This window comes from Diuraphis noxia, unplaced genomic scaffold (genome assembly GCF_037042655.1).
Source record: "Diuraphis noxia isolate RWA-SAM2 unplaced genomic scaffold, SU_Dnox_SAM2 contig0003, whole genome shotgun sequence".
Classification (NCBI taxonomy): domain Eukaryota; kingdom Metazoa; phylum Arthropoda; class Insecta; order Hemiptera; family Aphididae; genus Diuraphis; species Diuraphis noxia.
The window spans coordinates 34179490-34196138 of NW_028301713.1; the positions used below are offsets into that span (position 1 = coordinate 34179490).

The 16649-nt window shown below is 30.5% G+C and overlaps 1 protein-coding gene across 1 annotated transcript in view; it reads right to left on the reverse strand.

Annotated features, from left to right (window-relative positions):
- LOC107171727 (protein gooseberry-neuro-like) overlaps positions 1-14930 on the reverse strand; it is a 45469-nt gene extending 30539 nt beyond the window's left edge. Inside the window, exons 1-3 of the mRNA XM_089222965.1 lie at positions 14082-14930; positions 11403-11623; positions 4986-5088 (exon numbers count right to left, since the gene is read on the reverse strand). Of these exons, the coding sequence (XP_089079091.1) occupies positions 4986-5088; positions 11403-11623; positions 14082-14118 (361 nt within the window). The 5' untranslated portion in view covers positions 14119-14930. The remainder of the gene's footprint in view (positions 1-4985; positions 5089-11402; positions 11624-14081) is intronic.
- Between the last annotated feature and the right edge of the window lie 1719 nt (positions 14931-16649).

Consider the following 16649-nt stretch of genomic DNA (forward strand, 5'->3'; position numbering starts at 1 on the left):
CCCGCCTATATTTTATTTTACATATTTTACGTTTTAACTTAACTACCTAAGTATTTTTTTCTTAAGATTTATGAAAAATTTCTAACACCAAATTGCGAAAGTTTTTTTTAAAAATACATGCGTTTCGGTATTTTCAACATAAATTTATAAGATATATAAGCACTTTGATGAAAACATGCACTAATAGTTTCTATATAGTTAAACAACTAATGTCAAACTTCATAATATATATGGATATCAAATATATAGTATTATAATTTTGTGAGACCTTTTTGGTATTGGTAAAAATTTAGTCATTATTATCTGGCATAATATTTCAGAAAAATGCTAAATGTGTATCATAATCTTATTATAACTAATTGTTAAAATTCGGATATAATGTCTTGATTTTATTTCTATAAAAGGTGAGAAATATTGGTGTCCATGTGTCATCGTTCCTAACATATTATTAAAAGTATATTTTATTTTATAATATAATGTATTGCATTCATTGCAGAATAAGTTAAAATTGCAAAATAATTAAAAAAATTATAGAAAATGTAAAATGACATGAATGTGAATTGATGAATATGATGAATGTTCGAACGTGAAGAAATATTTAAGTGAATAATATTTATATTTTTTCCTCCCCTCTTATTACATATAAAGGTGAGGCTGTGCGTCTATAGGTTATTGCCTCATCCGGTGATCCGCCACTGACCCACACGCGTCGTATAATATGTAAGGACCGCTATGTTAAAACATTATGGGTACCTATGTATAATAATATTGTTTCTAATATCTAATAATATCATTATTTCGGCGTAGAGTTTGTACAAAAACAGCGCGTTATAGTATGGCGTTTGAAAATTATAGACCCCGCGTGTAACGATTTTTACTATATTTTGTAAACACGATCGTGTTGTATTTTTTTCTTTCTATTTTAAGGGAACTTCAAGGTCAATTCGTATATTTTAGTTTAATTATTGTCGCTGTCGTCAGATATGTTCTCTCGCACACAAGTATGTTATTATCGTGTCCCATATTTCACGTTATGTGTCTACATAATATACACACTCATCCAGCGACGATCTCGCGCCGACAACTATTGGTGCGGCGTATTAACTTATCGAACGCCCTTCTCCGTGCCGCGCTATTATAATGTGCCTGCACTGCAGCTGGGGCCTAATGTGTGGTTCACGACAGGCCGTCGTCACTTCATTGTAATTTCATTTTTCAGGTCACTTCATGATTTCCCGACCACTATTCGTGAATATCACATAGGTACACAATATATTATAATATAGTATAATATTTTGTTCCGACAATAGCCGACGTGAACATCATGTGGAATAATTATATTATACAATATTATAGGTATAGACAGATTACTGCAGATACAGAAAATATTATTGTTTCAAGCGTTATGACATTCATATTAATTTTTGTGTATCGTTTATTTACGTTAAAAACCATGACAAATCAGATAGGTATCATCACAGTATTACTAGTTACGCGCATCTCTTTCACCTCCGGCTGATGTCGTAGCTCTCCATTTCTCATTGGTTGATTTTATTCTATGTTATGTATGTATATGATTGACAGCCAATAAGAAGTGAAGAACTATGATATAGGTGAAGTAAAGAGCGAAGAATGCATATCAAAAAACTGTGATCTATCTAATTTGTCATGTTAAAAACCATAAGCTCAATAAAAAACTTAAAAATAATATTATTATTATTATTCATAAACGTCTATAATATATAACTTAAAATTTTTTATTTTATTTATTGAATATAAGTGCAAGAGCTTTTTTGAGTATAATATATGGAATGTAATAATATTATAAGCCACCAATATAATAGTGTATAGTATAATATATAGGTACGTCTCATAGTATAGATAGGACAGGGCTCTGCGGAGATGTATTTCCCCGTGAGATTGATTCCCCGGGGCTTCACAGTGCACTGATGGGGGTTTTTTTTTTTTTTATATAAAATATTAATAATATTTATCATGTACAATCGAAAAATTAATATTTTTTAAAATTGTGAATATTAATTAGATATATTAAATATGTGTTAGTGCTATATTATGTTACGGTAACATACTATATTGTGTTATTTTGCATGTACTCGTGGAATGCAAAATTTTTTTTTGAAAAAATTAATGAATTCCCATAGATTTGATTAATCGCTTAAAATAATATAATACAATACCTACTAAAAGAGTAACTTACTATAAGCAAACTACTGCATTTATGTTATGATTAATGGTGTTAATGCCACTTAATGGTGAATATTATTCTTATAAAAATTGAAAACTCAATAATAATATCAATAAAATATATCACATTCACGTATAATATGTAAAAATACTTTTATGTGTACTCGGTTGAACCTCACAACTAATATCACATAGTCTCACGTGCATTAATAAATAAGACTTAACAACTGTATTTGGTATAATATAGTGATGGTCGCATAGCAAAAGTTTGAAATATATTGGATTTGCTCGTTATTGTATGTTTCAAATACAAATTGGGGGCGAACTTAACTTAACGGACATTTATACCAGGATAATGTAAATTCTAAATAGTATAGGTACTTATATGAATATTATAATATACCTATATATTATGTACTAGTTTGGCTTTTCATTTAGCTAATAACTTATATCTGATTTAGTGTGAAATGAATAAATAATAACGGCCAAAATCTGGCCACACCATGCGACGTCAAAAGAAACAATTTATATTGCGTAAGATCACCCCCTGCCTTAGGAAAAAAAGAAAAATATCCCAAGTAAAATATTTGAACATGGTTTTTGGCAGTGCGGCAACAATGCAGTAGTCCATTGCCGAATGATATATGTTTATGATACAATTTCGAAACAGCGGGACGTAGTTGAGAAAATATACGATATATATACATGTCCTCGGCTCGCCACCGACCGAAGTCTCAAGAAATGCCACCGATGTTATTTTTATAATAGCGTGCGTCGTTGCACGGGGGCTTAATGATGTATTCCGGAAGCCAATAACTATATAATGCCGTGAAATCCATCATTAAGATTTTTTCGACGATCTGCAGTAGCTGCTGCTGAGATACACGATGACAATAGTGGCACGCAATGCTTTGTGCCCCTCACAACATTATATTATTATGTAATAATGGTTATGCGTAAGTGATTAATGGAAGTTTCTCGATCGTTATTAATAATAATATGTATTATTGTAAATTTTTATTATTGTTATCACCATAATCATCGTCGTTCGTCCTACTTATATACATTATATAGGTAGTCCAAAGCGGTCAATAACCATGCTACTGCACCCTGCAGTTGCAGGATCATATCGATGCGATGTAATATATTATAATATTATATAGGTAGCCGGTCGTATACCAATATCGTATTTACTCGGATCTCCAGGCCGGCGGCCAAAACAAGTTAAACGGTGTGGATCGTACATCGGTAGCGCGACCGAAAAAAATAACCATCATTATACGTTGGCATTGTCGCCAGATAGTGTATATAGGTAACGTGTATGTAGAAGTTTATATACATCATCCTTTTATACAAATCTACCGGTAAATATCATTACGTTGTACCCACGTTTGTGTATTGTAATAATATATATAGAGGTACCCGCGGTGTGACGCGAACGTTTACAATTTTAAAATCGATACCAAACGATGTTGATATATTATATTTTGGTCACGCGGCCGGTGAGCTTGATATTGCGCAAACGTGTGTTAAATGGACGCATTATATATTTTAAAATAACATAATATATTATATCTCGAAATTATAAAACGAGTAACTAACTGTCTATACCCGGGAAACGGACACGCTGCATTTTTCTGTTTGCTTAGAAAAACGTTTTCCTAACCGTAGATTTAAGTATAATATTGTATTTTATACTATATATCTATCGCGTAAAGTATAATTTTTAACGAGTTGTGTGAGAGTTCTATGATTTATTTTGAAACGTACATACCTACACATTAATATTACTGTATACCTACTACGCTGCAGTACAAGTTATACTTAGGTACATAAAAGGCTACACGTTTGTATATAGTATTACGTCTAGATATTCTTTTTTTAACATAAATCAATTCGTTGCAATTTACCTAAAGCGTATAAATATACATATAACATAATATGAATATATCTATTACGAATAGTGAAGACGATTTGAATTTGAATGAAACGAGCAATTTTACGTTTAGTGTAATTTATATCTGATGATATATATATTTAACATTTTGTGTGTTAACTAAAATGGGTGTGTTGTGTGAGTGTGATTAATATTAATGCGGTTAGACAAATTTATAATCCAGCTATACAAACGTGTATTACATGCGTTAGTTATTTTATACGATTTGAATAGGTAAATATAATAAATTACGCTTTTAATATTTCTAAAGCTCACGAGACACCGAAAGAAATGTGTAAAGTGTATTCATTATAATGGTCGTCGGTTTTGATTCGCGTACCTAAGTAAAAATCTGAAAAATATTAAATCTCTTTTTCGCCGCTTATTTATAATATATTTTAATTATTTACGATTTCATTTGCAGAATACTTATTATGTTTTAGGTATATTAATAATGACACTCATATACGAAATAAATTAATCATCATTATATACTTGTCATTTTATAGATTTGTGTGGTCACATTTATCTTTAAGATTCATGGTTATTTTAAGATCGAAAAGTGGCAATAGCTTATGCTTTAACAACCATACATCACAATAAATTATGTTTCTATAGTTAATTGATCTGATTCAGGATATTAATACTATACATTGTACATTGAACTGTTAAAATATTATTTGCATATTTATTTTAGTTCTGTTAATATACTTCGTCAATTATATTCTAGAGCTAGAAGCTATATAATATTATATCATAAACTATAATACATTATAGGTATATATACATATATATCATATTATATTAGGTATTTAACCGTTAAAAGAAAAAAAAACTTTATTACCTGACAGTATTCCGTCGATTGAGTAATTACTATGACGGTCTGATCTGATTGTTGTATCTCTGACTTCCTCCGGACAATACGAAATTCGTTTCGGATAGTTTTTCTAGAAACCATACAAATATTATTTATTAGACGGTAATGCGTTATATTATATAGGCATAGGTATCAAAAAGGGCATGGACCAGTTGCGCCTAAAACAATATTTGTATTTTAGGTCAGTATACCAATTGCGTCACTTAAATTTTAGGTCAGTATACCAATTGCGTCACTTAAATTTTAGGTCAGTACACCAATTGCAGGGATACTTATATTTTAGGTTCCGATATGTATACTCAATTAAATATAGCTAACTATAATATACATTCAAATATACTTAATTTAAAGCAAAACGTATACGAAATTACGGGAAAATACGACAAGCTATAAGCTGATAATAGTACCTATCCCGACTCGACGTAGGGTGAAATATAAAATATTTTATTTATTATTATTAACGAACATATTATAAAGAATGAATTTGAGGGATAGGTTACTCGTAAAACAAGTTTTCTTTATCATTAATGATCGTTATCCACCTATTTATCTGCCTAATTCGTAAGTTCCACAAACTGTCTAAAAGGTACTATACAGACATATTATTATACTCGTATTTTTATGTATAATAATTATTTATTATTGACGTGTATATATGTGTATGATTTGGTATAGATTTATATTGTACAAATATTATTAATATTGACGTTTATTGTAAAAATTTTTTGCAATGACTGAAAAAATCTATTTATAATACATATTTTTATAAAAGTATTTTTATATACTAGGTGTAATGTAGAATACTATTATAAACCCTGAAAAAAATTGGGAGCAATTAGTCTATCGACCCAAAAAGACAGAGCGCAATTGGTAAACTCCCATCAAAAACGTACAATATTATTTTAATAAAAAAAAAAAAATAATAGTAAGATTATGAGTTATGACGTTATATATAATATAAAATTTTATGCAAAATACTCAAAGACGTATAATACGGGTAAAACATAATAATATATATTATACACAGCTAACAAAAAACATAAATCTTATACAGCTGGTGCTGCTAAAAGAGTTTGAACTCTATGAAGGATCAATATTTGTGGATATCTGTCGAGATCTCGATACCAGTCATATTACGTGCATGCCATATACGCAGTATAATAACGATATAGTGTCCAGACAATATATTTATAAAAACGTTTTGTTTTTGTTTCTTTTTTTTTTTTTAGATAACCACAGCCATAACTCCAGGCTCAAAATGCTGAGCGGGAAACGACGACGAGTTGCCGAAATTATCTTAGGCTATGTTTTATGACCGACTATAAAAAACAATGGGCCATAATACACGCGAGTACAGTATATATACGGTGTGATGGAGCCGGGTTGTCTGGTGTCGAACAAGTAAAACGACGAACACCGGTGCAGATACCGCCGATGAGAATGAAGAAAACAGAGAAAAAGAGAGAGAGAGTGTGTGTGAGAGGAATGTGTCGTACACGCACACACACACACACACACACACACACACACACACATGAACCAAAACACTCGGGGTCCATTAATTAATAGCGCGCAGGCGGCAATAGTCGCATGTTGTGGGGGGTCTATTAAAGAATAAGAAAAAAAAACAGAAATGCCAACAGCTAAAATGATTGATCAGGAATTTCGTATATATTATAAATAATAAAAACGAAAAAAGGTGTAGTTACTAAATATTCATGAGCCATAATATATTATATATATATATATATAGACAATATTATGTAGGTACGGGTTTCATAATATGTGTCCCGAAATCCCTTAGAGCAATAATCGGAAGACACGATGACGACGTCTTCATCATAATGTTATATCAACGCCGGTCGGCCCGATTTATTGGCCTTTATTGTTTTGTTTCGCCAATAATTTAAATCCAAACACTGTATAATTATGTAAATGGGCGCGTGCTAACAGAATAATTTATTTTTAATTTATCTTCGCGCAGTAAGTTTTTATTGTTTTTATTATAGCGTCTCCGCGCAAGAACACGCGTCGCTGAAACTATTTAGTATATAGGTATATTATGTTCACAATCGAAAACGAAACATAATTTATGTTTTACGCGTCCGTTAAAGTCTCCAGCAAACATTTCGATAACCTCTCAATGAGTAGAACATTATCAAATTAATGCGTAGCTAGACAATATTATTTGTATAGAATTTATCTTGTCCTTATTAATACGTTAATTTTTCAACATATGCTTTTAACATATTATATATTTTATAATTCGTTATAACTGTAATAATAAAAATTTTTAGAAAATAAGGCTATAAGGTGACGTCAGACCAAGATTATTATTATATTTTATCCGGTTAAATACGATTTATCAATGAATATAATTGAATTATGGTAATACATCTAGTGATTAATATTATAAATTATTGTCATGAAATTTAGAAGTTCTTATAGTTATCTATGTGGTTTTACGAGATTAGATTACGAGTAGAACTAAAATAAGTAGGTATAAAAATTATCTCATATTATGTTTTTCAGTTAATAAGCATTTTAAAATAATTATAATATAATTACTTAATGATTCATTTTGAATTTTAAAATTGTAATAAATCGGATGTGTACATTTAAAAAAATAACGATTCTTACTTGATTTGACTCAAAAATGTATAAAAACCTATCCACCAGAATAAAATATAAAACACAAGATAAACATTTTAAAAATATGTAATACCCATCATGCTTGACGTACCATTACCGTTTTTACCAGACAACCAATCACTAAAAATAATATATACAATATACATAAATAACCATCAAATGTTTAAAATATATCGTGTCTGTTTTAAACTCATAGCTCGTGCAATAAAAACAACTGTAGCGTGAATGAATAATCATCTAAAACAATTTTCGTTGCATCACGGCAATTATTTAACATACGCATCCATCTTATAGAAATTATTAATATCAACTATAATAAATAGTAGATATAGGCACGATTTAAAATTTAATTTTCAAACTATTATAAAAATATATATATTTTTGTATTTTGGTATCTTAAAAGTAATGTAAGAATAACTCACGAGAAGTCTTGTATTGCATGTTCAAGCATTTTGTCGAAGAAAAAAAGTTATTTCTACATAAAAATTCAAATTTATATAGATAATAAGTAGCTATAGGTGACTTAAAAATATTTAAAGTAGCATAAACAATTTCATTTTGTATATATACTATGATACCTGGGTATAAAAGCTTTAAGTAAAACATTTGTGAAAATTTTAAGTTGCTTTGGAGATATATTCCTTCATTAACTATAGGTACATTAAAATAAATAAATAAAAATTTGTCCAACATTTTTATTGCATAAATATTTCTGTTTTCCGTTTTTTCCGTTAGTTTTCACCAATTACATTAAGAAAAGTATTTGGATTTTTTTCTAGACTTTCCCCAATGTACCATATTAGATCAAAACCCACCCTCAACATTTAAGACTAATGCGATGTTTTATGCTCTATTCATAATGATCCAATTAATACTCATAAAGGTTTTACAAAACAAAAACTAGATCATTGTAAACCAATACCTCATTCATAACCGAATCAAAACTGGAATTATATTTACAAACATTATGGTTTATGTCTTGAAATTGATTGACATTCTGAAATTTGTTTGCATAATTTAGTCATGCAATCGTGCTATACAAATATTTATCGAAAAATGTACTTATCCTCTAATATAGTGTACGTATACTGTTCTTATACATTACCTATATATATTATACAGAGTGAATGATTTATCAAACAACACTCATTATTTAAAAAAGTATTGACTTTTTTCAAAATATTTTTTTACATAGTTTCAAGTTGTTAAAAAACCAACGTTTTTATTAAAAAATTATATTTTTAAATATTTTTTATCCTTATCATTTTTTAAGTTTTTTACTTTTTTGAATGACAACATAGAGTTTTAATTTCATATTCCAAAGCAGAATATTTTTTTAAGTATTTTGATTCATAAAAATCGAATTTAGGACGAGTAGTTTATGAGTTATAAGTATTTAAAGTTTAGAATGGCAGAGTAGAGTGGTACGGGGTTACCCCGCAAAATGTTTGTCCACTACTCCGCTTGTCTAAACTTAAAATACTTATAACTAATAAACTACTCGTCCTAAATTTGATTTTTATGAATCAAAATACTACAAAATTAAATAATTATTAACTTTAAATTTTCCAATATTTCATAGTATCAAGCATAGCAGTTAAAATATATAAAAAGGATGGATGAAAAAATGACCAAATGACTTCTTAATCACGTCTTGTTATAATTGAAAAATGACTAACTGACTTACTCAAATCTCTTCTTTAACAAATAAAGGAAACCAAGAAATAGAAATATCATTACTTTTACCACTGACTGATAATGTAATTTGATTTCATTGATTGAGGAAAAACAGTTGGTCCATTTGAATACAATTTTCGTCAATATTTTATCGTAACGAAACTGTTCAAGAGCACTTGGTCATAAATCATGATAAATTGAATGTTGTGTAAAAACTGATCAAATGGACAACGGACAAAGCCTAACGATGCAAAAGCTCAAAAAATTGAATTATTAGTTTCCAAAGTCAATTTTTAGGTATAAAGTTTATTTAGTGAAATGTTGTGATGGTAAAATTATGCTTATTGTGGCTAAATTGTACATAATACTGCATATTACATAATAAAAATATATATATATATATAAGTTAGTGTGGACAGTGGCGTATATTATGTTATGACGTGACCACGAGATATCAGTATATGTATATTTACTCATGGGTGGATAGGCCATTTTTGGACTACCGGAAAATTTTAAAAAGGGGCCTCCACATGAAAAAAAAATTAATTGTATATGATATTGAAGGGGGGGCCCCATTACCGGAATACGAAGGGGTGCCCACCAGGAAATTGCCGGTTGCTCGGTAGGCCTATCCGCCTATATGTACGTAAATATAATAATATGTACATGGATATATTCACCTATAATTTAATACAACATATACTATAATATATTATATTGTATTAGTCAGGGATCGAAACCGTTTCATTTTTTAACGGTTTCGGTTTCGGTTTTTGAGAACGGTTTTCTAAATTTTCTGGTTTTGGTTTAGGTTTTAAGATCAGGTTTTCAAACTTTTCGGTTTTGGTTTCGGTTTCAAAAAAGGGTTTTAAAAAAATGTATCTGCTTCAAGAACGGTTTTTGAAAGTGTTTGGTTTTGGTTTTTGGAACGGTGTTTTAAATTTTTATTATATTTTCCTACATCTAAAAACCGTTGACCCAATTTTTACTATCTATCTATTAACTATTAAGGGCTGAGCCTGAAGCCCTAAAAATTAAAATATAGGTATCTGATTTGTACACTTTGTGTAGAATGTACATACAATATGCCAAGTTATGATCAACAGAACTAATTTCGTGTTCTCAACAACGTTGGTAGTAGGTACCTACCTGCTTTTGCATACAACATATTATAGAGATCATTATTCGATTACATTATATTAATATTTAATTGTAATTCACAATAATATTGAATTACATTACAGACTACAGTATAATAAATCTCATCTCATGTTATGCTTATGATATTTGAACAAAATCTTAAGTTTAAATTTAAATGGATAGTTGCTAAAAAAGGATATTGGAGTATTGACAATTCTGTTATTTAAAACACGTTTAATACACATTTTTAATCCAAGAGATTGTTAGAAATTTTCATATTTCTATTTTTTAATAACATGTGTCGTTTTTATTACCAATACTCAATAGGCAATAAATAATAATATTACAATTAATATAATATAACAACAATACAGATTACTGATTAGTGATTACAAACATGTATAACAGCATAGTGGCGGACAAAATAATAGTTGTTATATTATATTTTAATTTAGAACCAATACAATAAGTATAGGAATAATATAAAATATAAATAGAACAATATTCGTATTACCAATAGATATTAATATTTCGTAATACTGATTAGTGATTACCTGAGAGCATCGGGATTTTTATTAATAAATTCCAACATTATATTATTTTGTTATCAAGAACGGTTTTTCAATTCTATGGTTTCGGTTTGGGTTTTATAAACGGTTTTTTAAAGGCCTCGGGTTTCAGTTATGGTTTTTTAACCGGTGTTTTAAAGCTTTTGGTGTCGGTTCCGGTTCCGATGTTCAATAATGAAAAACCGGTTTTAACCGTTTTTTGAAAAACCGGTTTCGATCCCTGGTATTAGTATATGAAGTTAAAACAACTCTCCCAGCCTTAATATGTGTGTGGATGTAAAAGATACGTCCACGGTTTAGGATATCCGTATATACCTACGCATTCTACATATTATTGTAATTATACCTGAACATGATCGCTGTTCACAATGCCCGGTCGAATGCTGCCTGTCTCTTGGTATCTGTTGAGTATCTTGGACACGCACCCGTGTGACACTTTGAGCTGTCTGGATATGTTACTAGGCCGCACGCCAGCAGCAGCCATTTCGACGATTTTCAACCGGACCACATTAGGCAACGGTCGACCGTTTATGAACGTACCACCGAGCTGGTTCACACGCCCTTGGCCTAGATAACAGTTGTAATAGGATAAAATATAAGTTATATTGTTGCAGTTTGATCGTTATACATTTAAGTAATACTTTACTTGTAAATTATAATACTAACGGATAATCATTTACCAAATCTACACGCACTAGGTCCTTCTTGTTGATATTTAAATTGTATATAATATCAAAAAAAAAAACTCTGCTATAGAATAACAATATAATATTTTAGGGATCCATATCAAAACTTAAATCGTTTAAAAAATTTGCCAGTTGGCCAAATGCCGATTAAGTATTGACATTGTTCAAAATGTATACGATGCTGTTTCGGAAATTTAAGTTTACCTACAAAAACAATTTTTAACCATAAAAAGTTGTTTTAAGATCTATGGATATTTTACCACGCGATATGAAACAAATAAAATGCCATAATAATCATAAAAATTTTTATCATCCAAACCCGCTAATTTCTAACCTCTCCTTTAAGACTCTCCCGGATAACCCTCCCCGTCAACTAAAACGAGATTGGCCTCGTAATTTACTTCGCTAAACAAAAAAAACCAGTTTGAAGTAGTGTCAATGGACGCACCCTTCACTCAAGCCTCCAAACCTTGTAAAAATCTCAAATTTACTGATTGTATTATTATGTTACAGATTGTAAATATATTTATATTATAAATAAAAAAAAAAAAATAATAATCATAAAAATTTTATAGAATGGTTTAAAATTGTAATTTACCTTATTTATTTATTTAAATTATTAATAAATCTAAAAGAAATATTAATTTAGTATTTAATTTGGTATTTAGGACATATAATATCTTCTATGCACTCAAATACTCTCAACAACATACTAAGACATTTTAAATATTTGGCTATATTTTGGTGAATCCGAACAATTTTTCTTTACCGAAATAAAGCGTCTTCTCAGTAAAAAAAAAAAAGAATATAGGTACCATTATGTGTTCACCACTAAGGGAACACTGAATTTCTCGCCAGGATTATGTTGGAATAAATCGAATTTTTTTTTACAAGCTATAGTGGTATATAAATTCACATTTTCAGATAAATTTCAAATTTTTAACCCTCTCGGTACGCACATGCACAACGAAACTTATTTATTTTTTAATAGCATCCGTTATTTTTTGATACGAAATTCGGATAGACAGAATTTTTTTAAGTCATTTTGACCAATTAACCATGGCTCTAAAACCAAAATTGACTGAATGAGAGCTATTCAAATTTTAATTAATAATGCATTTTTACAATTCATTATCAAATGCATAAGACCATTTATAATTATTTATTATTGGTTACTTTTTGAATATTTTTACGTATACAGTTGTGAACTTGTAATAAATTTAAATTAAATAATTTTATATCCATATTATGTTAATCTTATTCATAACACGTATACATAAAAAAAAAAAAAATACTGAAAAATATTCAAAAAGTAACTAATAATAAATAAATTATAAATTGTTTGATGCATTAAATAATAAATTTTAAAAATGTATTATTTATATTAAAATTTGAATGGCTCTTTTTCAGTCAATTTTGGTTTTAGAGACATGGTTTGAGACATAATTGGTCAAAATGACTTTAAAAAATTCAATCTATCCGAATTTGGTATCAAAAATATCGGTTGCTATTAAAAAAAAAATAAGTTGCGTTGTGAAAGAATGGACATATTGTAAACATGATTAGTAGGTATGTTATTTATGGTTATCTAAAATATAACCCACTATAAAGTTTTAAAGTATATAGGTAATTGAATAAGACAATTTTAATTTTGAATTGATTCACTTCGTCCAAGTGTTTTTAAAGTTAGTACCTAGTAACTATGAGTGTCACTGTCTAGTGGCACGTAAAAACTTCATAAGCATATAGTTCACAAAGAAAGTAGTTATGTTTCTTAATAGAGTTATAATTATATTATTAAATAATTAATTAATAAACATGCGTATACTATAATGATCTGGTAATTTAAATAACAATAATAATTTAGGCAATGTTCTACTTTGCTAAATAAGTGATAAAAGCTTATCATATAATAATAACCTATATAATATAAAGTTATCACTTTTTATAATAATCATTGCGGTTCCTAATAAAAATCTTTTTTCTCATTAATAGGTTTTAATGCGATTTATTTCTTTTAATGTGGCACGTGCAAAATTTCAAAACTTATAACAGGTGGTATACTATATGATTATTATTTATATAACTTACCCACCACGGAATACCAAAAGGTTTAAAAACGCTGATGCAATTCAGTAATCGTGCAAAACCGCGGGATACAATGTTATTATATCGCACATTTTAACCAACTGTTGTTCTTGCAGGGGATATTATCATAATATAAATATTAGTTAGGTACCGATATACTATATATAACTATACTATACCTATATATATTAATATGCAAGACCGAATTATGATAGTACGATAATATTATAACGTTGCATGTGCAGTCTTACCTTGAAACGTGAATCCGTTGTAATGTGCCGAGTACATGGTCGTCTGCGATATTCCACCCAATTCTGGACCCGAATAAAATGATTATAATGACAATAATATTATGTTTTCGCACGCGCTATACACGTCGATACCTGTCGACGAAAAACCAGTACGGTAAGCGCATAACGACGAGAGTTGTACTCAAGTACGTCGGCGCTAGGTGTAATATAATAATAACGTAACGTCGAAGTCGTCGCGAGCGATGAACGCACTCGACGGCGGTGGCGGTCCGCGGTCCGCGGCTACCGTTTTCCGACAAACGGTCGAAAATCTTCAAACGTCGGTCGGCGTTCGCGCGACGACGCGACTGGTACGCGCATAAAATATATGTTGTGCGTGTGCACGCGACGACGACACTGACTTACAGATATTGTTATTTAATGAAATGATATAATATTTAAAAAACAAACGACAATAATTCAGTAAACGATTTTTGAGTGTAGAAAACCACGACTGCTGCTGCAGCGTACTTACATCGCATAATGATAGTAACGTGATATTATATTATATTTTATATATTATATATTTTTTGCTGCTGTCGAGGTATATAGTACACACACACATATATAGTACACACATACAACGGCGGTATAATAATAATGGTAATAACACTGTACGCGTACGGCCGGCGGTCGGTACCTATATAATATAATATTATTCTGTATACGCGATAATTATTATTTGCGGCAAACGGCCATATTCTTTTTCGTCCTTTTCGTTTGTGTTTTTGTTTTTTCGCAGGGGCACCTCTCGCAGAACCCCTCGCGCAAAAGGCCGCGTCGAGCCATTGGCTGTCGGACGCGGAATGGGTGTCAACCCGCGTGGGGTCCCCTCGTCGCGCGCGCTCGTCTACACTCTACACGCCGCTTACATGCGAAGGTACGCGCGCACGCGCACGACCGTCCCGTTCTAAAAACATAATATTATAATATTGTATACGCGCATATATAATAATGATGATAATAATAATAATAATAATATGTAATATTAACGCGCGCGCGTTCGTGTAGTGTTGTCACCGATATTCAATTACGTGCCTTTTGTGACTTTTTTTTTCCTTCAAAACAATTTCGTTTCCATCTCTTATTTTTTCTTTCGCTATGTCCTATATATATATATATATATGCATACATATGTATATTAATATATTATGTCGTCGTATAGTCGTTCTTCTGTCGGCTTAGTCGGCGCACCATAGTGTTATCGTTTTTTTTTTTCAAATAAAATATAAAATATTCAATAATTACCTCCGCGCCAACTCGGCTCGTCCGCCGTGTAGGTACATATTTATAATATATACATATTCCACATCGGTATATATAGGTATACAACAGAGCACGATCTGTACGGTACACGCATATATGCATATAGCTTAGCATTTCTAATGGGTTTGAGTTCAAAGAGAGCCCGCGCGCACATTGTCTACGCACACACATGCGAGCGCGCGCGCGCTCGCCCGTGTTCGTTATGGAAATTCGTCTCGACGCATTGGCAACACGGCCCATAATATTAAAAAAAAATATTATTATTATTATTATATATTCGCGAGTGTGACGTCACGTCACCGCCGCACGTCGTAAAAACAACGGAAGAAATCAAACGAAATCGAATGCGACACCGCGAGACGGACCGCGCGCGCGTGATACATGAGCGTGTGGGTAATATACGTGTACATACACGTATTATAGGTACATTCAGAGAGAAAAGACGGACCTAATCGCGATGGACGGGGAGACGGCCAAACCGTGGAGAGAGGGAGGGAAAGATATTTAATAAACGGGCACGTACTACATGGCAGGCCACAATAGGCGATCAATATACAATAATATATATATATATATATATATATATTATAATGTATAATATACGATGCGTGTACATTATATATATATATAATATAAAATAGTTGGCCACCAATCGTTTCGATCCGAAGGCCGTTCGGATCGCAAAAACGCGTCGTAAATAAGACGTCCGATATAAAGCACTAAAACCCGTATGTATATGCGCATATTCTAACCGATGGTTATTATTATTATTGTTATTATTTCGATAATATATATATATATACAATTATGCCGGGTATTATTATATTTCATGTGCGGTTTATATTATTAGTCGGTATATGGTTGTGGTCACACATATTGCCATTTGGTGGTGACATATCGGATCCTGTTATATATGTCATAAAGTACGCCCCAACGTCATAATCGCTAAAAAATAAAATCACCACCTGTGAGAAACGTATACCTACGTTAAAAAAAAAATTAATCCATTTTTATGGATTTCTTACCATGCAGTAGTGGTAGTGCTCTGTTGTTCGAAATAGTAATAATATTATACGTAGTCCAGATTTTATCGAGCGCGGCTGCTGCAAAGAATATTGAGAAAATTATTGTTCGATCACGAATCAAAAATAATAAATACAAAAAATACAATACATTTTTTTTTATATCAGTATAAATTATGAGGAAGTTCTGAATCGTTGATAAAGCGCAAATAGAAATAATAAGATTATGTTGCCTTATTAT